This window comes from Notothenia rossii (genome assembly GCF_949606895.1).
Source record: "Notothenia rossii genome assembly, chromosome: 4".
Lineage (NCBI taxonomy): Eukaryota > Metazoa > Chordata > Actinopteri > Perciformes > Nototheniidae > Notothenia > Notothenia rossii.
The window spans coordinates 53,895,737-53,921,939 of NC_136902.1; the positions used below are offsets into that span (position 1 = coordinate 53,895,737).

At 42.0% G+C, this 26,203-nt stretch overlaps 2 protein-coding genes across 3 annotated transcripts in view; one reads left to right on the forward strand and one right to left on the reverse strand.

Moving 5' to 3' along the window:
* LOC307035385 (uncharacterized protein) overlaps nucleotides 1–26,203 on the forward strand; it is a 464,943-nt gene that overhangs the window by 210,813 nt on the left and 227,927 nt on the right. The window lies entirely within an intron of this gene.
* The window catches only part of slc8a2b (solute carrier family 8 member 2b), a 425,653-nt gene that overhangs the window by 71,643 nt on the left and 327,807 nt on the right, over nucleotides 1–26,203 (reverse strand). For both annotated transcript variants that reach the window (XM_079674593.1, XM_079674592.1), the window contains one exon: nucleotides 3,149–3,522. In XM_079674593.1, coding sequence (XP_079530719.1) covers nucleotides 3,149–3,522 — 374 coding nt within the window. The remainder of the gene's footprint in view (nucleotides 1–3,148; nucleotides 3,523–26,203) is intronic.

Genomic DNA, 26,203 nt, shown 5'->3' on the forward strand with positions numbered 1-26,203 from the left:
CAGCGTAGTGGTTAAATAATGATCGAGGGTAACTCCGGCTTTCTTGACTAGAAATCAAATCCTAAATCCAAGTTCCATTAGTATTCCCTCCTGCCGTGCAACGATGTGGGGACATCGACTTTGGAGTCAAAACCAAACCATTTCAAGTGTGAACGATACTCCCCTCTTGTTAGCTCTAATGAATGATGTATAGGATTACACAAGGATGAAGTAAGAGAGCAGAAAACAAGACAAAGCTAGAATGGATGAAAAGGAGGAAAGAGGGTTGAATGAATAAGAGGAAAGATGAGGCAAGATGAGAATGGGAGAGAAGTTAAGGGTGATTACAAACAGAAGAACTACAGAACACAGACTACACACATTATTACACATTATTATTGCTCTAAATCAGCCTACTATCACCTAAAGAACATATCTAGGATTAAAAGACTAATGTCACAGCAGGATTTGGAAAAACTTGTCCAAGCTTTTACCTTCAGTAGACTGGACTGCTGTAATGGTGTCTTTACAGGTCTCACTAAAAAATCTATTAGAAAGCTGCAGCTGATTCAGAACGCCGCTGCTCGAGTCCTCACTAACACTAAGAAAGTGGATCCCATCACTCCTGTTCTGAAGTCTTTACACTGGCTTCCTGTGTGTCAAAGAATAGATTTCAAAATACTGCTGCTGGTTTATAAATTTTTGAATGGTTTAGGCCCAAAATATATTTCTGACCTCCTGCTAAATTATGAACCATCCAGATCTCTCAGGTCTTCAGGGACTGGTCAGCTTTCTGTCCCAGGAGTCAGAACTAAACATGGAAAAGCAGCGTTGACGCTTGGCGGTGGGCGTATCTGAAGCTTGGGGATTTTTTGCGAGCAACACGATCAACAACCAATCACATGAATCAACATACAAAACAATAGCAATGTTAAAACAAAGTAAACTGGATATAAAGTCCCCAAACAGGCGAAAACCTACCAGTTTCACCCACTGCCTCTGCCACCTCCCTCCATGCCTGGCTCCTCCGGATTGTATCCCGGTAGATGAACAGAGACTGATCATACAGCACCGGGTGATTCACTACCGCTATAATGAATTTTTCCTCCATTTTTTGGAATATGAGGAAAAGAACTGCGTAGTCTCTCTCAGCATACACGCGGTTTGATTGGCTAGCGCTTGTACTGGCATATTTGAATGAACGGGATTTCATTGGCTGACGCTTCTGCCGAGGCGCCAAAAGTTGAACATTGCTGAACTTTTGAAGTGAGCAACGCTAGCAGCACGTCGCGTCGCTTCCCAAAATGCAGTTCGGCAAAAAGTGACATCTCCATCATCATTCAAAGTGAATGGTGAAGCGTCAACGCACGCCGCTGTGTGGACAGGCCGTTATGCTCCGAATATCTGGAACAAACTCCCAGTCCGCTGCAACTCTTTTTGCCGCTGCTTTTAATTGAGCTATTCATATTAGGGATGTCCCGATCACCTTTTTTTGCTCCCGATCCGATTCCGATCATTTGATTTTGACAATCTGCCAATACCAATTTTTCCCGATCCAATCTTTATGCAATGCATTAAGAGAAAAAAAAGGTAACAGATAACGGCCGGTCATCCAACGCGATGAATTCAGCTATCTTGGCTGTTATTTGTTTGGCCTTTCACTGTTCTGGGGCAGTTTATCTTTCCTTTTAAAAGTCTGTGAAAGTGTCTGTTGTTTCAGTGCCGTTACCTGAGTGGCCGCTGTGTACTCGTCGTGTTGTTGTTGGTGTTTGTTTCTCAGGTGGCGTCAGGGCTGACAGTAACGGTTGCCAGGTTGCCATTGGCAACCATTCAGAAAAAATGTCAAACACTTCTGGGCCTTTGGTTGCCATCAGTGGCAAACAGTTTTTAACATAAAGAAATAAGGACAGCAAACAGCAAAATGTGCACCCCACAATAAATAATGTTAATTATTTGTTGTATTAAGAGTGATATTTAATTATTGTTGTGACCAGTCAGAACCTGATACTTAAGTTGCACGTGCATTGGTGTGATTACGAGCCAGAAAGCAATGCACGTTTACTCGCGTGCGCGGTGCGCCGTGTGTTTGTTTCACAACAAATGGTGAAGCAAATTAAGTTGTTTGACTGTGGGTTAAAAAGTTCCCGTCAATATCTCAAACGAATGTTCAAAGTGATTCAACTGATAAAGCACAAGAGAAACCCAAAAGCAAAGAGAAATGTTGTCCATTCACTTCCGGTAAAAGTTCCATCAAAATAAGAGTCCCGATCTTATTACTACCAAAATAAAAGTGCTATATATATATATATAATCACTTCTATAAAAAGGTAACACATTTGAAATATTGTTAGACATATTAAAGGTAATTTACAGCATTCATAATTAATATCTAATTCTTAACTGTGAATGGTTTTCATTTATTTAACATTAGAAATGTATTAGTCTGGTCAATCCAAGACTTCAATGCTGAAGGGCCAGTGGATCTATGGTGGGGGTCAGCACAAAGGTCAAGAAAACCCACATTTGAAAGCAAGACAACGGATGACCAAGAAACTAGTGACTTGCTCAATTCATTTGTGAGGGATCTGTGAAGAACATGACAGCAGCTGCACTACCGGTATTTTGTATACCAGCAATTGAGGGTGGACAAGTTTACTACCACTTAAGTTTCAAATAAGTGTGTTAATTACTTATTGTAAAGCATTTGAACATTCTTTTGTGTCACATGTTCATTATTAAGTTGATGTATAACTGTATAGTATCTTAATTATTTAAAATATAAGGTGACTAAAAATGGCAACCGTATTTTCAGTTTTTTGGCAACCAAAAGCTGATGCCTGTTTGCCAGCCTGGCAACCACTTTTAAAAGTTAGCTTTGAGCCCTTTGGCGTATTAGATTGGTCGTGTTGAACGTAGCTCTGTTCTTTCCACCACGCGGAACCTCCGCCTTGCAAACAAATTTCAGAATTGGGTGCACTACAAAGTAATTTCAAAGAGTAATTTCATCCATTATGCAAAGGGTAGTGTGATAAGTGAGGGTCTAAGGTTGTAACACAGTGACTTTGTGACTAGCAGCAGTAGACCAGTAGTCAAGGGATTTTCTCAAATGTGAATGTGTAAAAATGTAAAATGTTTTGGGATACATTTGTTTGCCATCAGTGTGACTCACGTGGTCTGGTCGTTGTTGAACTCCAGCTCCCCTCTGGCCTCCTCGTAGTCCTCCCCCTCCTTGGCGGTCCCTGACTCGGTGCTGTAGGGCAGGATGACGGTGCCGCGGGCCCCTGAGTTGCGCACCACCGTCACCTCCATGGTGCCCACGCTCTCGCTCACCCGCACCATTCGCTCGCTAAATGTGAAGATGCCGGCGTGGTCGTCGTCCAGGATGGTCACCGTGGCAACCAGGGGCTCAAGCAATCGACCTTTGGGGGCGGCTCCCACCTCGTCGCTCTCGAACATGCCTTCTGCGTCGCCAACTCGCAGATTCAGCAGGCGCACAAAGAAGTGCTCGTCCTCTTCGAATATGTCGTCATCGATTATACCAACCTGAGACATAGAGGGTCGTTAGGTTTGGATTAGATGGTGAACACTGTACTCAACACACGCTGTACCTTAAACGTTCTATCATTTAAGAAATAAAGCAGGATGGGTCGCGGATGCATAGTGGAGGGCAGGCTGTATGTTGTGACCCCTATATCATGACACAACATACACACAACATTTTTTATGCAGACAGATCACATAGACCACACTGACTGTATCTTTTTAACTAAATAATATTTTTAAGAATCAGTACAATATTACAAAATATAATTTCCAAATACTTAAGTGTAACATGATTTCTTGAACCCCTGGTGAAAAATCGACTCTTTTTTCTGTGAATATACAGCACAATAGAGAAGGTGTGGTTAAATAATGAAGGACTTTTGTAGTCACTTCAACTCAATTAGACTTTTAACCGATGGTACATTTTACAAAGCAGCATGTAACGAGCACAGTTTATATGGATACTTGCAATTTAATATGAATTTTTAGATAGCAGGCATGCACTATTTATACACAACTCATTATGCAGAATCCTTTTAGTCAAGACACAGAGCTCTAGAGGGGAATTGTATTTTACAGGAGCTAATCATGCTTAATTCTAAATATTTAAAGTAACTGAAATGAATCCTGGTCTGGGTGTTTGTGCTGTTTTATTGAGAAGAGGCAGGGCTAAGATATTCTCCCACAGCACATAAACAGAGGCTCCAGTTACAACTCTCATAAACTGAGAGATTATTATCTGATTGTGCCATCGCGCAATAACTGGAGGTGGGCGGGATCAAATCAGATTACGTTGGCATCGTAATCCAATGATCCAGACCACATCTTTCCATTCAGATTGAAAACATACTCTGGATGTGGTCTGTCAAGATGAAACATGATGAGATGAAGAAGGTGAAAATCTGATTCCTTTTTTGGAGATATTATCAATTCCTGGTTAATGTCTTAAAGGTGCCCTCGAGCCAGTGTCTACACTACTCTAACGCCAACTTTACTCCCAGAAGCTCCCTGTTTCCAACATCATAATTGCGCTCAGCAGGAGAGTGGCGGCGTGAAAAGAAGGCGCAAGGATGGAAGATGTTATTAGAACCAGCTGTTTGCGACAAGACAGCTCCCACCCCAGTGTCTGACGCATCAACCTCCACAACAAACTGCTTCTCAGGGTCTGGCTGGATGAGGATGGGAGCAGAGGCGAACAGGGACTTGAGTTTGCGAAAAGCCTCATTTGCCTCAGGGGTCCAGAAGAACTTAATGTTGAGAGAGGTGAGTCTTGAGAGAGGTGCAGCAACCTTATTGAAGTTCCTGATGAAGCGGCGATAAAAGTTGGCGAAGCCCAGAAACCTCTGAAGCTCCCTCCTCGTAGTAGGGGTCGGCCACTCCACCACAGCCTCGATCCTTCCAGGATCTGCCTCCGCTCTGCCTTGCCTGATGATATAGCCCAGGAAGCTGATCCGGTTCTGGTGGAACTCACACTTCTCAGCCTTGACATAGAGCTTGTTCTCCAGCAGTCTCTGAAGCAGGACATGGTTCTCGTGTTCCTCCTGGTTCTTGGAGAAAATCAGGATGTCGTCTATGTACACAAAGACAAAGCGGTTAAGGAAATCACGCACACGTTCCTTTCTTAAGAGACACTTCTGGTGGCCAACTGTCAAGAAGGACACTCAGGAGTTTGTTTCTTCCTGTCCCAAATGTGCTAGGAGTAAGTCCTCCCACTAAACACCTGCAGGATTGCTCCAGCCTCTACCCATCCCTAGTCGTCCCTGGTCACACATCGCCTTGGACTTTGTTACTGGCCTGCCTCCCTCCCAGGGTAACACCACAATTCTCACCATTGTTGACAGGTTCTCTAAGTCTGCCCACTTTGTAGCTCTTCCTAAGCTCCCTTCAGCCCTGGAGACCTCCCAACTCCTCTCTGTACACGTTTTCCGGCTAAATGGAATCCCTTCTGACATAGTCTCTGACCGCGGTCCTCAATTCGCCTCTCGAGTGTGGAAGGAGTTCTGTCAATCCCTGGGAGCTTCTGTCAGTTTAACATCCGGATATCATCCCCAGTCAAACGGTCAAACTGAGCGAATCAGCCCTCCGCTGCATCGTTGACCGTAACCCCTCTACCTGGAGCTCCCATCTTCCCTGGGTTGAGTACTCTCATAATGCCCTAACCTGTTCTGCTACTGGTCTCTCCCCGTATGAGGCCTCTTTAGGGTACCAGCCGCCCCTGTTCCCTCAAGAGGAAAGAGAACTAGCAGTCCCCTCGGTCCAGCAGCATGTTCGTCGTTGTCAGAAGATCTGGAGAGACACTCGCTCTGCTCTCCTCCTGACTTCAGCTCGGAATAAACGGTCAGCCAACCGCCACAGACAAGCTGCCCCTCCTTACGTCCCAGGTCAGTCTGTCTGGTTATCTTCCAGGAACATTCCTCTCCTCTCTGAATCTAAGAAGTTGTCCCCACGCTTTATTGGTCCCTTCTCCATTCAAAGGATTATTAACCCCTCTGCAGTCCGGCTGAAGCTTCCCAGAACATTGAGAATCCATCCCTCCTTTCATGTCTCCCAGCTTAAAGCCTGTTCACACCAGTGACCTGAGCCCTCCAACCGTTCCCCCTCCTCCCCCCCGTATCATTGATGACCATCCTGCCTACACGGTGCACCGTCTCATGGATGTCAGGCGTCGGGGCAGGGCTTGGTGGACTGGGAGGGTTACGGCCTCGAGGAGCAATGCTGGGTCCCTCTCTCCCGAGTCCTAGACCCTGTGATGATAAGGACCTTTCACAGGGCTCTTCCAGACAAGCCTGGTGGTCGCCAGGAGGCTCGCCAGGAGGGTACTGTGAGGATCTGCAGTACTTCCTCCTTCTTTTCCCCCTTCTGTGTTTGTTTTGTCTGTTTGTCTGTGTGACTGTCTTCCTGGCTGGGCGTGGCTGTCCTACTTTCGATTCCCACCAACTCACCTCCTCAGCTGCTGCTCATCTCACTGATTGCCACTACTCACCTGCACCTGCTTAAAACCCTGGTTCCCATCCTCAGACTTCGCCAGTTCTTCATTTATTCTTCAGTGGTAAACTATCATCCAGGCCTACTAGTGTTTTTCCTAGCGACTTTTTGATGCTCCTTGTGAAAGGAAATTATTTCCTAATCCTGCTTGTTTTTCCTGTTCCAGATCCACATACTCCAGCCGCTCTGCCTGCCACGTCCAGCCCTCCCTCCTGGTCAGCCCAGCTCCATGTCTCCCCTCTATGTGCTCATCGTCAACTCCTTGCCAGTGTCATGGACAAAATGAAGCCTTTTTTTGACACTTCAACACTGTCTCAGTTTTAGTGCTTGCATAGCGGGTTCACATCTCCAGTCACTTCTCGGGAAGCCTAACCACTCCAATGTCAGCAGATGGCCTTACATGTATCTCATAGCAGGAGAATGTCTGCATTCACACAGGAAATACTCATAGACAGTATACTCCGGGTGATTTACCGTACGGTCAGTCGCAAAACTTAATTACATTATAGTTGGCGTTCCTAGCGTGTATGCTACCGAGCTAAACAAGAAGGCTACCAAGAGCTAGACATGCTAGGGAAAACATTGTTTTTATGCCAGCTACAATGAATGACCGAACGTAGCAGACTACCCGTATAAGATTGCAATTGTAAACATGTTCTTGCTAGCCTAATATGAACCACTAGCTGTTGTAGTAGGTTGGCATATTACACTGAACAACTAGCAAACGCATACATGCCAACCTTTCCAAATCCAAAAGAGGTAGGTTTGCGTGTGGCAAATGTGCACGCCCAAACTAGGTAATCAGAATAAATGGAACCCCAGTAATTACATGTATAATAATAATAATAATAATAATAATAACATATATTTTATGCATTTTTCTGAAAAAGTGGTAGTTTGGTAAACAGTGGCATCAACGACATGTTTGGTCTGTAAAATGTCCAAAAGTAAAAGAAAGGGAGATAAATATCCCAAAGTCTCCACATTTTATTATATTTTGTGTGTTTCTGGTCCTCTTTCAGTTGAGACAGTGTAGATGAAGGATGTGTAAGGATGTAGGAAAGCCAGAACTCTTGTGTGAACATTGGATAAAGCCAGGTTCATATTCTTGTTTCATGTTGTTGACATATTAGAGTCAAAGGTTTGCACACAGCAAAATATCTTTGTGTTGCGCCATAAATCAGAAAATACTGCATTAAAAAAGTCATTTCCTGCATGTTTTTGCAGTATGATATAAATAATGTACAACCTTTCAGATGGCTGTAGTTCACTAAACAGAGACATTAACGACATGTTTGGTGTTGAAAATGTCAGAAAAAGTAAAAGAATGGGAGATAAATATTCAAAAATCTCAAAATGGTATTATATTTTGTGTGTGTTTGTGGTCCTCTTTCAGTTGCGACATAATAGGATGCTTCCGGAAAAGACCAAACACTGGATGTCTTTCAGTCGCCAACATGTGTTTTCGAGACACTGATATTAATGGGGAAACCCTGCAGGACTCAAATGCCTCGTATCTGTTCCCCTAAACTCATTTGGGAGTGATGACTGGGGGACTGCGGCAGGCTGGCTTGACTGTGTTTTCCGAAGTGGAGTCTGGCTTGACCGCAGCCCCGGGGGTAACGCTGCCCTTCCTCTGCACGCTGTTTAACTTTCAGAAACACAGAGGACTGTTTGTATGATGGGATCACAGGCACGCTGCAATCGGTTTCTTCTAAATGTCGAGTCCAGTGTCTATGGAGTGTCATTTTTATTTTTTATAATTTGGGAAGAATGAAATTCGGTAGGAAAAGCCAGCTAAATCGGTAGGCGGTAGAAACATGTCAAAAGCGGTAGACTAACGCCCAGATCGGTAGGGTTGGCAGGTATGCAAATGTAGGTTAGCATATTAATCTAGCTGGCAAGCTAACGAATCTAAAACAACTAAGTTTCTCTAATATTTTGTGATTTGCATTTGATTTCGTCCAGCCAGATCAGAAAACTCCTGCGTATCCGGCAGACAACACATGACGGGATGACCACTCCGATGCCTCGTCCTAAAAAGCCCCTGCACCAGCTTACAAAGCTGTGATAGGCAAGATGCTGAAAACACCTATAAGGGGAGAAATGGATGATATACAGTGTATATACTGTATGTATATTTACACATGTTCATTTTGTACATTTCTAAAAATAAATGTTGATGGAAATACTTAGTAGCCTTTCTTCCCTGAATTATTTGCTCCTGTGCATGCGCACCTCCGCCAAAAAAAGAGCACCGGGTCATTTGAAAAAAGGCACATTTGCGTACAAACATTGAGGGAGAGAGAGAGAGAGAGAGAGAGAGAGAGAGAGAGAGAGAGAGAGAGAGAGAGAGAGAAATATATGCGAGTTGAATATGAACTCAGGGCTGGTGTTCCGGATTAACTGGTTCCCTCGTTAACTCGTTTCCCAATCAACTGGGGTGATTTTCGATCGCTTCTTCTGTCGTTTACATACATCTTTTGGTATATTTGGCTTGGTAGGAAGACTTTGATGCACATTCAGTACCAGTGTGTGAGGTTGTGGTTAAGATGGAGATATCCGGACGCGAACAGAGGGGACTACAAAAAGAAAAACGAGTTGACTGGGGATGTCTGTTCAAAACATTGCGAGCTCCAATAAATCATTTAAACCAGCTATTGTTGCCAGACTTATTACTGAATATCGTTCTTAATGTGATACCAAGTCCATCTGAGACCTGTGTACACCTTCAGACAGCCTCCAAGTGAAGCAAACGTTGGTTACTCACAGTTTGAAAGCAGCATAGAGAAGTCTTCAGCTGTGGTAATCCGCTCGAATAAATCCTTAAAACCAGCTACTGTCGCCCGATTTATCACTGAATATCATTCCTAATGTGATACTAAGTCCATCTGAGACCTGTGTACACCTTCAGACAGCCTCCAAGTGAAGCGTACGTTGTTTACTCAGAGTTTGAAAGCAGCGTGGAAGTCTTCAGCTGTGAACTGTAAACTGTGATCCTCTCAGGTAAGGATCCGCCCAGGTTAAACTGTGTTACGACTTCTGTGGCTATCGACCAGCGATCATGTTTAATATGAAAGACTACACACACATTTATCCCTTATAAAAACAGTATTCTGCAGCACTCATCCAGATAAGATGTGACTGTTAACTCGTTTTACAAAGATAGCAGCAGAAATGTCATTGCTGCATGTGCAGGGATACTTAGACTTTAAAATGCTGATGGGTCATTAATGTTGGTCTCGGCAAACAATATTAGGAATCCTCTATTCAAACATAATATTCAGTGTCCATCGACATGAAAATAACAAAAACGTTCATGCTGGACTCAAACCCGAGTCCCAACAGCAAAGATCACTCGGGCCATGCGTGTTACTGGTGCGCCACAGATCTACAAAAAGTATTACGCCACCAGATTTTAATCTGTTGGATGAACCATGTTAAAAGTTCCAGAAAGATGCAACCCGACCATCATTTATAATGTGAGCGAATGTATCTACACTTATAAATTATATACATATTATAGTAGGCATTTGCTTAGAAATAGTATAGGCTACTGACTGAGGTCTGTATCAAGCCTCATTAAGACCCACCGAGATCAGATATCCTAGTTTATCAGCCTGCGAGCCCACATTATTTTGTGATAGCTGTTAATTGTACATATGAATGTGTTCCAGTGCACACATAAAGTTCCAATATGCAAATCAGGCCATGTGTGTCGTTACATTTGCCATGCAACATTATGCTATAATATAATATTTAGCCTCACAATATAGACATTTTTAAACACTAACTTTTTAAATAGGCCCCCCATTTCCTGTTACTATGTCTGCTAATGCAGTAGCTGATAGGATGTAAACCTGGACCAAAGCTGTTGCGCTAGAAACAGAATGCAATTAAAAAAAGGTTTATATTCTAGCAATACTGGCTGTCTTTTCTGTCTTGCGACAGACTCACCAAAATAAAATACTTTACAGCATAGGCATCACGTCCCCTATGGTGTGCTAAGGGCTAATTTTACATCTTGCAACTATAATAACAGTGGCCAAATTCTTGTTCTAATATGCAATGCAAGCTTTGCTTCTGTATAGTAGATAGACTTACTCATTAGTGTGACAGAAGGAAAGACAACAACAATTATATTAATGATTCAGTATCAGCTTTATTTGGCATGTGTACACACACAAGGAATATAGCCTTTTTCTGTCCTGTTGGGATCCAAACCACACAGCGATGGATGTACAGAGAATACTGTTTTTATAAGGGATAAATGTGTGTGTAGTCTTTCATATTAAACATGATCGCTGGTAGATAGCCACAGAAGTCGTAACACAGTTTAACCTGGGCGGATCCCATTTTTCCCTGAGAGGATCACAGTTTACAGTTCACAGCTGAAGACTTCCACGCTGCTTTCAAACTCTGAGTAAACAACGTACGCTTCACTTGGAGGCTGTCTGAAGGTGTACACAGGTCTCAGATGGACTTAGTATCACATTAGGAACGATATTCAGTGATAAACCGGGCAACAATAGCTGGTTTTAAGGATTTATTCGAGCGGATTACCACAGCTGAAGACTTCTCCATGCTGCTTTCAAACTGTGAGTAAACAACGTGTGCTTCACTTGGAGGCTGCCTGAAGGTGTACACAGGTCTCAGATGGACTTGGTATCACATTAAGAACGGTATTCAGAAACAAGTCTGGCAACAATAGGTCAGACTGATTTGTAGATTTGATTTGTTTTTGATCTGTATTTTTGAAAATGATGTAACTTTTTTAGTTATTATCTTTTTTTAGCATATTGTTTAGAGAGGGAGGGTGCACCGGTACCGGCGCTGTTGTTATTAGAATCTGGTGCTAGCTGCGGATATAAGAAGAAGATGTGTCAACAATAATGTGGAGCGAAAGTCCTCTCCAGTCAGACTGAGAGGCTGACAACTACAGCTCAGTGAGGTAAATGACTCAGAGTGTTTAGATAGTTAACTTTAGTCTAAGTTCAAACGGTTTGGTCACAATTTATGTAAACACATATTTCCAAGGCTCTCCTTTATAATTATTGGGATAAACAGGTTTGAAATTATTTCAATGTATACTATAGGACAGTAACCAAAAATATCCTTTAAGACTGGAGAAAAAAATAAAATGCATAAATAAATAAATTTTAAGGTAAAATAACATATGAATAAAAAACACAAATAAAATAAGTTACATTCATTTGTTATTGGCTATGGTAGGTTATTGGTTATGTTCACATACTTATTTGATTACATCCACTTGTCTAAGATGACAACAGAGACGTTCGACCCAAAACTAGCTGTTGACTTGTGGATGCAAGCAGCTAATCGCAGACTCAACCAGAGAGAAAGTAGTAGGCCCATAGACATTACTAAAATTCTAATAGTTGTTAAACTACTGACAAGTTTTCTGAAACCGAGCTTATGAACAATAGAGTAAAGGTTGCTGGTTAAGCCAGGATCAATATATTTGTTGAAGTTTGTATTGTGTGCATAATAAATGTGCTAAATGAATTGATTGCAATTTTTTTACGAAGTATAATGTTGCAATCTCTTTAAGATCAGTAATTGCAGTTCGAAGATAGATGTAGTTTTCCAGGGGCCTCTCCTTCACAGGCCCACACAATACATCATGAGACTTCCAAATCCTAACAGACAGAGATCAGTATCACTTTGTGTTGCAAGCCAAATCCATGTAAAGGTTCTACTGCCCAATTTAAATACCATAAAGAAAGTATTGAACCCAGCTCAAGCTAAATGTCAAATGTCTTTAATGTAAAGTGTTTTGATTTCTTAAAAAAATTCCACTCTGGCTTCCTTCGAGCTCAGTCTAAGCTACAAATTGTTTCTCATAACATTCCCACTGCTGTCCCAAATGTTTTAAACCTTGGGCAGGCAAGCTACACACACACACACACACACACACACACACACACACACACACACACACACACACACACACACACACACACACACACACACACACACACACACACACACACACACACACACACACACACACACACACACACACACACACACACACACACACACACACACACACACACACACACACACACACACACACACACACACACACACACACACACACACACACACACACACACACACACACACACTGGATGAGTATTCACCTTATCCACATTGTAAATTGTTGCCTTCTTTAAAGTTATTAGTCATTCAGGATTAATTATTAAATTAAATGTGGCACATAAGATAAAAATAAATAAAATAACTTTGAGTTGTTGATTTTGTTCACAACATTAGACCTGTCCTCTAATCTCTACTAGAATGAGATAAGTGTGCATGTTTGGGTGTTTTGACACTCCTGTAATGTACCTAGTTTTGTTATCCATTTCATTACAGAGCTTGGACAATGGTGTATTGATTAGATTCTGATGCATGCACGTCCGATTTTGACTGACTTTAGTTCTAATGTTAATTTGATTTCAACCCATAAGTAATTATTTAAATTAGCTCTAAATTTCACATGATGATGGATTAGTGTTCAACATTTTTCCCACTAATTTGTTTTACAATTAGCACAAAGGTAAAGAGAGACATTGATGACCTTGTGTCCGTTTTGTTAGTACGTGGTTCCATTTTGTCTATGGCCTTGGACGGCTTCACTAAAAGTCACCCAGTTCCACCCTGCTACAGCCCGGCTGAGTGCAGTCACAGAGATGCTATGGCTGCTCTATACGTGACATTAATGGTCTGATCCGAGAATGGACACACCTGCTTTGAAAAACTTGGAAGCCTCCCTGTCACACTAGCACCAACCCTTGGGTCAGCCAGATGAGACTAACGGCTTCACTTGGGGCATTTGGTTCAGATACATGACTCTAGTTACCACAGAGTGGGTTATTTTTTTAAGGCTATTCGTACTGCTATGCGGAGGATGCCTGTAAGTTGGCTAGCTGTTAAAAGCCCCTACTATTGTTAAAATAGGCCTAATGTCAGGGGCCTCTTAATGTCTAATTCTGCATGTATTCACATTATATGGACAATATTTCCACCTGGTAAAACTAAAGGCTGCACGAAACTCAGGCTACAATACAACCATTCTGTTCTGCTCTAACGATTCAATTGATAGATTCTACATCGGAACAATTAGCTTTTATTGTTTCCAATGATAACGTCACTTTAAGTGGAGGACTGCAAACCTGTTTTCAAATTTAAGGTTTTGAATTTGTTTGACATTTCTCAGTAATAATGACACCCTCAGACACCCACTATCATTCCTGCTATGCCTTCAGTAATAACACAGATGTTAAGGGGATTAAGCTTTTCCTCCCGGATCAGATATGCTTTGTTTTTCAACGAATGTATACATTTCCTGCATAATATATGTTTCTCACAATTGTTTTTTGTGAGCTGCACACAGGTGATACTGAGTCTTCTCGATTAATAGCTTATACACTATACCATGCTTAAATAGACTCCTAAATTATTATTTAATATGTGACATATGTAAGAAAAGGGAGGAAAGAGTCAATTGTATTGAGTAATTGATTTCATATTGGGTCATTTATTTCTCAAACCTATGTTTTATGGAAGAGACAATGTATTTCTGATAAAGTAATATTTTTTCAAAAGGTAAATGGTGAATTAATATAACATTTAGAATCATTGAGAAGGGGTTATATCCACAGGGACTAGCTCGCTTTTAAATTACAATAACATTTCTCTGCTATGGACTGATGAGTATATGATTCTTGCATGTTAAATGACTAACACAAACCTTACATTTATAATAATAATAATAAATGGGATTTATATAGCGCTTTTCTAGACCCAAAGACGCTTTACATTATGAGTCAGGTCGACAAACAAAACAAGAACAAAAACACAAACAAAAACAAAAAACAAAACAAAAACAGAAAAGCAGTCAGGAGGATGTTGGTTCAGAGGGGGGAGGGGCGGGTTTAAGGATAAGCAGAGTTGAAGAGGTGGGTTTTAAGACGGGACTGGAACAGGGTGAGGAAATCAGACTCACGTAGGTCTTGGGGGAGGGAGTTCCAGAGCTTCGGGGCTGCCACAGAGAAGGCTCTGTCCCTGAAGCTCCGGAGTTTGGCCTTGGGGATTGAGAGCAAACCGGCTGAGGTGGATCTGAGGGACTGGGGTGGTTGGTAGAGGATGAGGAGGTCAGTGAGGTAGGGGGGGGGCAGATGGTGGAGGGCTTTATAGGTGAGGACCAGGAGTTTGTAGTGAATGCGGTGTGAGACGGGAAGCCAGTGGAGTTCTTTGAGGACCGGGGTGATGTGATGCCATGATTTGGTGTGGGTGAGGAGTCTGGCGGCTGCGTTCTGGACACGCTGGAGTCTGTTGAGGGATGTTGTGCTGATGCCGAAGAGGAGTGAGTTGCAATAGTCAAGGCGGGAGGAGATGAAGGCGTGAATGAGTCGCTCAGCAGCGGGGCGGGTGAGAGAGGGACGGAGTTTGGCGATATTACATGTGCATGTGTCAGGAAGGCTCCCAAATAATTCTGAGGGGCCTATCCTATTTTTGTAATTAAATGATAATGTGCTAATCCATTACCTTGAGTTGTCTTCACTCAGAAAAACCTCCCTATCAGGTGTTGTGCCGATAACTAGGACAGCTCTCAGGCCAAGGGTCAGAGAGAGAGGGTCACACTCTCCGGCTGCAGAGAGCACCCCCAGCCACGGGCAAGGAGGCACAAGGTCATTTGAGATGAGAGGATGCTTCTCTTCTACTTTCTGATGAGATGGGATGCTTCACTTCACCATTCTTCTCGGTGGGCTCAAGCAGACAACCCTGCAGGACAAGCGAGGGCTTCAGAGGCTTCTACAGGGTGTCCGCGGGGTCTTAAAAAGTATTAAAAGTTGATAAATCAATTTAGCGAAAAATAAGGCTTTTAAGAAGTATTAAAAAGTATTAAACGGCATTTTCCAAGGTATTACATGTTGTAGCTTGTTTGCAATAAGTATATAAATTATATTCTAAAGATTGCCTGAATTTAATCATTGCGTAGGTGTGTAGTGTGATTCTGTGTAGTTTTATATTTTTTTCATCCCGTTGGATTTGACGTCATCTGAACAGGACATCGCACGCTCACTGATGACTGCTGCTTGATAGCGCGCGAAGCTCAGTTTACGCCGGTTACAACATGGGGAAATGCAAGTTTGTATCCAAATGGTTGGAGGATATGGAGTTCGAACCATGGCTGAGGCCCGTCTCTGGGAATAACTGTGAGGCCTACTGCTGCGTGTGTCGGAAGGCGATTAGTGTTGCCTCGATGGGGATCAAAGCTGTCCGGTCCCCCATGCTAAGTGCTAGCCACAAAGCCGCTGTGGGACGCAGACAGCAGGTCTCAATCGCGCATTTCTGCGCAACATCACCGCCCCCACTTGGCCCCTTAATTTAAAGAACAGCTTGTTAATAGCATCAACAAGGCTGGGCCGTTTATGCTGATGTTTGACGAGAGCCTTAATCAAGCCACCAAGAAAAAACAGATGGACGTCCACATTCGTTATTGGCAGTGCTTGAATTGGAATAAAAAAGGTGCCAGTTCTCTAAATCAGCAACAAGTATTTGGCACAAAGTCATAGTATATCCTATAATGCTGGTGGGTTTGTCTCTTTACTGTATATTTTAGAAAGGCTCACTGTACTTAAACAAAATGACTCAGGGTGCATCTGAGATTAGAGGGGGTGCAGTGGTAAAGTGCTATTTTTATAAGTGGGGAGTGGACCTGACACCCTCTAGTCTAGGGGGGTCCGGGGGCATGCTCCCCCGGGAACATTTTTTTTTAAGTATTGAAGTTAGATGCATCAATCTGGTGCACTTTGAGAGCAAAATGAAGAGATATATGGATACCTCTCAACATCCATAATGAAACAACTGTAAACAGATTTACTTTTTCTTTATGGATATAAAATAAAGTAAAGCTTGACTCCTACTGGCTGGTTAAATGACTCCTCGTCCCTGAGGCCACTACCAGTTTTTTGTGCCATTTTGCTGGATTTATTTGTCAATAGCGTTGCTGCACAAAGTGATAGCCCTCTAGTTTAAATCTACTACCCAAAAAGAAAGATATGGAGATGGGTTACTATTTAAAAAAAATTGCAAATCTATTTGGGAACAGTGGAGCCGGGCCTCAAATCCTATAGGGGGGTCTGGGGGCATGCTCCCCCGGTAAGATTTTTTTTTAAATGTTGGACTTAAATGCATCAATCTGGTGCATTTTGAGGGGGAAATAAAGAGACTACACCCATATGAAACAAAAATGTATACATTTAAATAATCATAAAATCATAAGTACATGGCCATAACCAATAACATACAATATCCAATATGAAAAAACATTGAAACTTGTTTATTTATTTGTTTTTGGTTCATTTATAGTTGTGAGTGTGTCTGGGCTCCTGAATCGGCCTCTCCTGTCTCCCTCCTCTCCCCCTGCTCCTCTTTGAGGCAACAGCAAAGACTAGTTTTAGCTCTCAACAAGTTTATCTTACCTTTTTTCACCTAGTTAACATTTTGTTTGTATTATTCATGCATATTTTACTAATCACTACCCCCTCAAATGGAAATATGTGTTTACATAAATGGTGACCGACCGAACCGTTTGAGACCCACTGAGATAACTTAAACTAAGTTAACTATCTAAAGACTCAGAGAGTAATTTACCTCACCAGAGCTGTAGTTATCAGCCTCTCAGTCTGACAGCAAAGGACTTTCCCTCCACCTTGTTGTTGAAACAGCTCCTTATATCCGTTAGCGCAGCGAGCTAGCACCAGATGCTAACAACAATACACGTAACCGGTGCGCGCGCTTTCTTGCTCGCTCGCGCCACACATACACCAACACACACCCTCCCGAGCTTGAATGACACACAGAGACCAATCGAGGGCATTAGTATGATCTGTATGAAAGTGGCAATGTCGGCAGGCCACGTCATGTAGACAGCCAGTCACCCTCTGTGAGGCAGTCAGACCCACATTTGCGCTGCGTTGCGTTTACAATATATACGTATATTGCCGGCGGCTGAGTACCGGCATTTTACTGAGTACCGGCAAGGTGCCGGTACTCAGTAAGAAGTGCCGGTACCACATGGGTAAAAATCAGAAGTGCCGGTACTGCGTACCGGTGAGTACCGGCCCAATTCAAGCACTGGTTATTGGGATGATGGCTGTGTCCGGGCCAGGTATCTTGGGTCGCAATTTTTGGGACACGGAAGAGCCGAGGACTTGTTGCATCACATTAAAGTAAGTGTATCTCTAGTCTACTTGCATTTCGTGTTTAGGGCCTGCCTGGGCTATAGCCACGGGTATTTTTTCTTCAATCCCAGGTCTTTTTTTATTTTCAAAACATATACAGGACTGTCTCAGAAAATTAGAATATTGTGATAAAGTTCTTTATTTTCTGTAATGCAATTTAAAAAAACAAAAATGTCATACATTCTGGATTCATTACAAATCAACTGAAATATTGCAAGCCTTTTATTATTTTAATATTGCTGATTATGGCATACAGCTTAAGAAAACTCAAAAATCATATCTCAAAAAATTAGAATAGTTCCTCAGACCAAGTAAAAAAAAAAGATTTATAACAGCAAAATACAATCAAACATTTGAAAATGTCCATTAATGCACTCAGTACTTGGTTGGGAATCCTTTTGCACGGATTACTGCATCAATGCGGCGTGGCATGGAGGCAATCAGCCTGTGGCATTGCTGAGGTGTTATGGATGCCCAGGATGCTTCAATAGCGACCTTTAGCTCATTAGCATTGTTGGGTCTGGTGTCTTTCAGCTTCTTCTTCACAATACCCCACATATTCTCTATGGGGTTCAGGTCAGGGGAATTTGCAGGCCAATCGAGGACAGTAATGCCATGGTCAGTACACCAGTTACTGGTGGTTTTGGCACTGTGGGCAGGTGCCAGATCATGCTGGAAAAAAAATTCCTCATCTCCATAGAGCTTTTCAGCAGACGGAAGCATGTAGTGCTCTAAAATCTCTTGGTACACAGCTGCATTTACTCTGGGCTTGATGAAACACAGTGGACCAACACCAGCAGCTGACATGGCTCCCCAAACCATCGCTGACTGTGGGAACTTCACACTGGATTTCAAGCAACTTGGATTTTGCTCCTCTCCAGCCTTTCTCCAGACTCTGGCGCCTTGACTTCCAAATGAAATACAAAACTTGCTTTCGTCTGAAAAGAGGACTTTGGACCACTGTGCAACTGTCCAGTGCTTCTTTTCCTTAGCCCAAGTCAGACGCCTCTTCCGTTGTCTTGAGTTCAGAAGTGGCTTGACCATGGGAATACGGCTATTGTAGCCCATTTCCCGGACACGTCTGTGAACAGTGACTTTTGATACCTGGACTCCAGCTTCAGTCCACTGTCTTTGAAGCTCCCCCAAATTCTGGAAGCGACTCTTCTTCACAATGCTGTTAAGGCTGCGGTCATCTCTCTTGGTTGTGCAGCGTTTCCTGCCACATTTCCCCCTTCCAACAGACTTTTTGTGGATGTGCTTTGAAACTGCACTCTGTGAACAGCTTGCTCTTTGAGAAATTTCTTTTTGTGTCTTACCCTCCTGATGGAGGGTGTCAATGACGGTCCTCTGGACAGCAGTCAGATCAGCAGTCTTCCCCATACTTGTGATTTAGTTTACTGAACCAAGCTGAGTGTTTTTCAAGGCTCAGGAAACCCTTGCAGGTGTTTCGAGTTAATTAGACGATTCAAGTGATTCGTTGAACACCCTACTAGTATACTTTTTCATGATATTCTAATATTTAGAGATAGGATATTTGAGTTTTCTTAAGCTGTATGCCATAATCAGCAATATTAAAATAATAAAAGGCTTGCAATATTTCAGTTGATTTGTAATGAATCCAGAATGTATGACATTTTTGTTTTTTTAATTGCATTACAGAAAATAAAGAACTTTATCACAATATTCTAATTTTCTGAGACAGTCCTGTATTATGAATATGAATTATGTGCTTTGTAAACGACTGAATCTTTTGTGGCACACATGGCTATTTTTGCTAGATTTGGCATCTTTTCAGACGCTCTTAGGCAATTAGCGAGTATTATTTAAGATGCGACTAGCGACACATTTTTACGACAAAAGTTATTACCGGGGGAAATGCGAGAAATATACATAAAGATCTATTATATGGTAATTTAGCATGCTGCTCAGAGTAATCTCAGTCAGCAGCAGCACCGTATAGATCAGGGGTGGGGAACCTCCGGCCCCCGGGCCGTATACGGCCCGCGAGACCATTTGGTACGGCCCTCGAAGTAATTTATAAACACACGTAAAAAAGAAAAAAATTAAAGAAATCTAGACCGCAAAAAAATTAAACAAGCGAGTGCCGGTTTTTCCTTGCCAAGGTCAGGGTCCTTGAACACAACACGAGCCTAACGTGTCATCAGATGGTATATGTCTCGTCTGACAGGGGTGCAGTTCTGACTGAGAGCACCAGAACGTCGCTTCGGCACTTCCGAAAAATTACAGTACCCATAAGGAGCCGTACACATGCCACAGTTTTTGCGTGGCTGTGTCTTTAGTTGAAAGCCCAGTGGCGATCTGTTCATCTGTCATACTGATCATACAGTCAATAACTTTGTTGTTATTAGCATCTGGTTAGCTAGCTATGCTAACGAATATAAGAAGCTTTTTCTACAACCAGTGAGGTAAAGACACAATTTTGTATGATCATTATAGTTATAAAAAAACAAGAGCATAAAGTAAACAGGTATAAAATACTATATAACAGTAAATACAAGTTGTTATTAATAAACAAGAATACAGTTTGAAAGGGGAGTGATTTGTAAAATATCCATAAAGAAAAATAAATCTGCTTACAGTTCTGTTTCATATGGATGTTGAGAGATGTATCCACAGATCTCCTAATGTTGCTCCCAAAGTGCACCAGATTGATGCTTACAACTTCAACATTTAAAAAAAAATCTTCCAGGGGGAGCATGGACCCCCATAGAAGAGGTTAGGTCCCCCCCCCCCACTTAAATCGTGTCCACATGGATAGGAAACTAAACACATTTGCACACATCTTGTGTCCAATATACTTTCTGTTTTGGTGGTCATGCCACACCGTGCACGTGCACGCATGCACGAGTCATGGTAAGATATCTGGATTAAGAGGTTGTTTTTTCTTTGCACGGCATGAAAGAAAGGAGAAATTAATGGGCTGTGATTTTAGTATTTTTAAGCAGAGGTCAATAATTTGTACGGCCCTCGGAGGATGTTGAAAAAATTGAAATGGCCCTTGCGAGGAAAAAGGTTCCCCACCCCTGGTATAGATAGAATAGGTAGATTATATTATACGGCTCTGGTCAGCAGCAGCAGCACAGCGTCTCTCCCTCTGGTGAGAGTGAGTTACTATGGTTACGGGAACGCTCTGTGTCTCTGTCGCCCTGAAACTGTCTCGCATTCACAGTGGGAGGAGAGAACGGAAATACCACCAGTAATGTGTTTCAATTATAAAATGTAAGTTAATATTGCAGTCTTGCTTTATGAAATTTGAACACCAAATAAATGACTAATTTAAATGTTATGAGTGACAAATCTATAGTTGCACCTTACCGTGCATCTGAATGACCCTGTATTTCAAGAATACACTTTTTAGGATTGTTGTCATTAATTTATTACTGTTAATTCACAGGAATGTGCTGCACAACTAAAGATGAGGCAGCTTATGTCTGTCAGCATGGATGGATCCAACGTCAACTTCAAATTGGTGAATCTTCTACAGAAAGAGCACGCAGAGCTCTATGGAGGTGCTCAGCTTGTCCTTGTTGGAAGCTGTGGCCTTCACACCCTCCACAACGCAGTAAAGGCCGGTTTTACGATGTGGCAGCTTGAAAGGCTCCTGAGAGCAATGCACTACCTCTTCCACAACGTTCCTGCGAGGAGAGAGGACTTCACCAGTCTGACAGGGTCCTCCTGCTTCCCACTACCATTCTGCGGCCACAGATGGGTTGAAAATGTCCGTGTGACAGAGAGAGCGGTTGAAATTTGGCCGATGCTACAGAAGTACGTGGATGGTGTCAAGAACAAGAAGATCCCAAACCCTGCCACAGCCTCTTATGACACCATTGCGGCAGCACAAGGGGATCCACTCATCATAGCCAAGCTGCAGTTCTTCTTTGCGATATCCAGGACCTTCAGCCCCTTCCTGTTAAATTGTCAAACTGATGAGCCAGTGATGCCCTACTTAGCTAAAGACTTGGCTGAGTTACTGAAGGTAATAATAACAGTAATTAAACTGAATTTGATTAATCCACACTAATGGTTCTGTCATTGATTTCTTGTTATTTCTTTATAATATGGTAGAGTCTACTGAGACAGTTTGTGAAGAGGGAGCTCCTAGAGGACATCACCCCCCTGAAGCTCACCAAAGTCGATGCAGCTGATGAGAAGAACTGGGTCTCCCCGATGAATGCTGACATAGGCCTTGGTGCTGATTCTGTCATCAAGATAATTTCGATATATTTTCAGAGATGTACTGTATATGTATATATTTATACAGTTATGGGCCTACTATGTCTTTGCTCTACCTGTACATTGATCCAGCCAGTGTAATATGATAAATTGATATTTTTACCATTTTATTATGCTAATGAAGGAACATTTGTTAAAAAAAAAAATTAGCTTGCATTACATATTGTGTAGTTTCAAATAAATGTATATTGAAACTCACTTTCTTTTGTAAATCATCAATTCTGCACAATTTACAGTCTATGTATTATTTGTCAGGCACTTCAGAGCAAACCAGGAGGCAGAGTAGGTGAGCTTTCTGTGCTCACGTTCAGGAAAGAGTGCATGAAAGGCCTGGCTGCAATGGTCAAGAAAGTGCAGGAGAAAAGCCCCCTCCAATTTCCAGTCGTCAGGCACATTGCATGTTTGGATCCCACAAACTGAAGGATTATTTGAATTATTTGAAGTATTAAAGTAACGTGTTATGGCAGGAAAGTTAAATCTGGTATATTCATTTTAATGTCACCTTATATAGAATGTGTGTTAAATTTGAAGGGACAAAGTATATTTTCCCTCCCCAATATATTGAGGTGAAGTCTTTGTGTTTAGAGAAGGATGGGAGCAGGGGACATCCTAATTTGGGGATAGCTCCAAGACTCTGGAATGTTCCCCTCATAAAAGAAGAGGGTGCGTTACACATGCTTAGGGCAAATGTGTGTGTTTTCATTGCACTAAATATATGTGCTGCATGATTACTGTTCAACTATACCTCTGTTTTTATTCTTTCATGTGTGGGTACTAAATGGCTACAAACATTGTGGAGAAATTAGCTTAAACATGTTTTATTACTCTATATGAAATGGAAGCAGCTTTTATGATAGGGACGAGAGAGCATTTTCAGCATGTCAATTATCAGGGAAATCTACTTGTTTTCAATAGATGTGTGTGGTTAATTACTTTGTATTAATAATAACAGTATTTGTAAAGGAAGCTGGAAATATGCAATGTGAAACCTTTTATTTGAATTAAAGATGTGAACAATAGCTCAAATGGCGGGAGGGGCTGCAGGACAAATGACTGTGTTCTCTATATTGGGCCTGTGTGAAGTTTGACTATTTGAAAAGCATCTCTAATACTGCTTAAGAGCATAGGTAATGTGTTCCTCGTTATTATTGATATGAAAGTGATTTACATGTATTACGTATATTTAGCCAACTATAACAACTATATCTTAAAACATACTTTTAACTTGTGTGTGGTAACCTGAGGGGGGAAGATGGACTCAGGGACAAAGGGCCATAAAGGGGATGTGTGTGTGCTGGCTGCAAGATGTGAAATAAGATAAGGAAACTTGTTGTTTAGAGCAGGTCTTCGACAAACTGAAAGAGACTTTTTGTTTCCGGGTTTCTTCTGCTGTGTCGCACTGATTGGGTGCGACAGGCCATGTGTTGGTCTCTCCCAATAAGATGACCTCTGGGGGAAAGCACGCACACACCTCCTCCTGTGTTTTAGTATGAAAGCCTGTGTTTTCCTTTGGTTCGCGCTCTTGTTTTTGACCGGCCGTTCCTGAGACCTATCTCACACGTGGTAGAACCTGAGCCCGGAGTACTCTGCAGAGTGCTTCGTGATTCCTTTGTATTTGTATTGTTACCTTGTATCATTAAAACAAGATTATTGTTTCACTTGCATTCTGGTGTTTCTTAATCCCTTCCTTTTTACGAATTTACCCAGCTTATCAAACGACACGCGGAGACGAGGTTGGTTTTAAACATCCTCCAAATCTCCAACAAATGGTGACCCGACGTGTCTGAGTGGGGTGTTTTCGGGGAAGAGACCACCAGCGGCAAGCGGACGAATGGTCCGGAGAAGAGGCCTAGAATAATCTCTGACAACTAAAACGAGGATCCTACAATTGAAAGGTGAGCAGACAAGCCTGTTTCTATCAAAGGTCTGTAATTGGCTGAACTAAATTTTAGAGTTGTCAGAGACATATTCCGGTGTCATAGTTGTTGCGGTGGAATATACAAATACATATTTTAGATAGGTAGGAAAGTTATATAACATAAAAGTGAATCAATGAGGTATGTGAGACGAAGGTGAAAGGCCCCGTACTTTTTTCAGAAAGGAGACGGCTGAAGACTCGTTGGGGGACGTCCAGTGACCGTTTTCAGACGGCATCCAGGAGACGAATCTGAATAACAATTCTTAGGTTCATAGGAATCGAAGTTGAGTTATAAGTAAAATCCAAAGGAGAGTAACGCAACCTTCAAAAAGAAATTTTGAAGTGACCGGACCTCATTAATCCTTTGTTCTGTGGGGTTGAATCTATAAAGCCAAACGTCACGATAAAGAGTTCTGTAAGCCTGGGTTACGACTCCATGTCAGCGTCACATTGTTGAAAGACGGTGTTGAAGCACGCTGAGAGGCTTGCTAAACTTGTTGGAATAAACATCGGACAATAAAAGCTGAATAGACTGTATGGGGAATTTTTTCTGTGAATATTTACTGGTAACAAGGACAGTAAGTCAGATCAATAGATATGAAGTCTGTGAATATTTACTGGTAACAAAGACAGTAAGTCAGATCAATAGATACGAAGTCAGAATGAAGGGAGAATTTTAACGAGAGGAGCGTGAGTTAAGAGCTTACACTGACAGTGGGTTCAAGCAGAAAAATTGAATAAAAGGATAGCAGAAGTGTTAATTGTTGAAAGAAGCCCCCCTTTTCCAAAGGAGGCTGAGAGCTACAGCAGGGGAAAGAGAAGGGGGTGTCAGTATTTGTCTGTGAGAGTTCCCCCCACCCTTTTTTCCTCTCGAGAGCAGCAGCAGCAGCAGCCCGGAGTGTGTCTGCTTGCTTTTTTCTCTAGTGATCTGAAGTTGGAGTGAAATACATAGAAAATTAACAGATCAATGTGTGATTTGAAGTGGTAGATATATTGAAATAAATAACAAACAATGATTTGCTGCTATTTAAACATAGTCTTTGAGAACTGATTGATACTGTTGCATTGCGTTGTGAATTTCATGGTATTTTTCTTAACTATAAAGTACCCACATGCATGTGGTTTCTTTGTCCCAGTTCATTTTAAAGTCAGCCGCATCATGGCTACATCTATTTGACCCTATGAGGTCAAGAGTCATTCTGTTAGACCACCATCTTGTGAAAGACAAATCATTGTTCTTTTGTCACATTTTGAATGAGAAAAGAGTTCATTTTGCTAGATCAATTTATCTATAAATGTTGTATTGGGAGTTTTGTGTTTGCTAACATTTTTAGGAACGACAACACCAGGAGATGAGTAAACTCAAGAATCCGTGGAGTGTAAATACATTGAGAAAAACACATTTTTATACTCTAACTGTTTGCACATCATAGACAAGGAATTTAGACAATATAAATAAATATTCACCAAAAGTAATAAGTATAATGGAAAGTAGACATAGGCCTACACTTGAGTCAAATGATATTACTGTGATCTGATCAGTGTGCTCTGCAGGTTTACTATTGTTCTAAGTAACAGTGGGATTTAAAATATTGGAGAAAGTATGGAGATGTTCTTTCGTAGTGTGTGAAATATGTGATGCTTGAAACAGGTATTTCAATTTATGGAAGAAAATGGTTTCCTGAAAGAGTCAGGTTGGGTAGATATGTAACAATGGACGAAACAATTTATAGAGGGAGTTTTTGTAATATCATTAGTAGACATTAATGGTGTTGTTTAGATGGCATTTAGCAACTAAGACAGATAGTATGATTAGAAAGAGACAGAGTGGAAAGGGTTGGATTGATTTAATCTCAGTGTGCTAGACTTCTTATGGATAATGCGTCCCGGGACCTGGACTCGCCCTCAGAGTTAGAAAGGCTACGACCCCGACCCTCCAAGCAGACAAAAGACCTAACCCAACAGGAGGCTCCTCCTTCTCCATCAAACAGACAGAGAACCGGAGCTGAACCGTCTCTACCTGAGGCATCCAGAACCAAACCCCTATCTGACATACAGAAATACTCTCATCAGTCCCTCAGACAGGGCATGAAGCTGAGCCACGAGATTTGGCACAGGAACAGAGTGGGGGACATGAGAGCAGAATCCGCCCTCCATAAAGCAGCAGAGAGACTGTAAAGGAGGAGATGAAATGCAAAGCAGTGCAAAGAACAGTGGCATGATGTGGGCTGCCGATGTGACTGGGCCA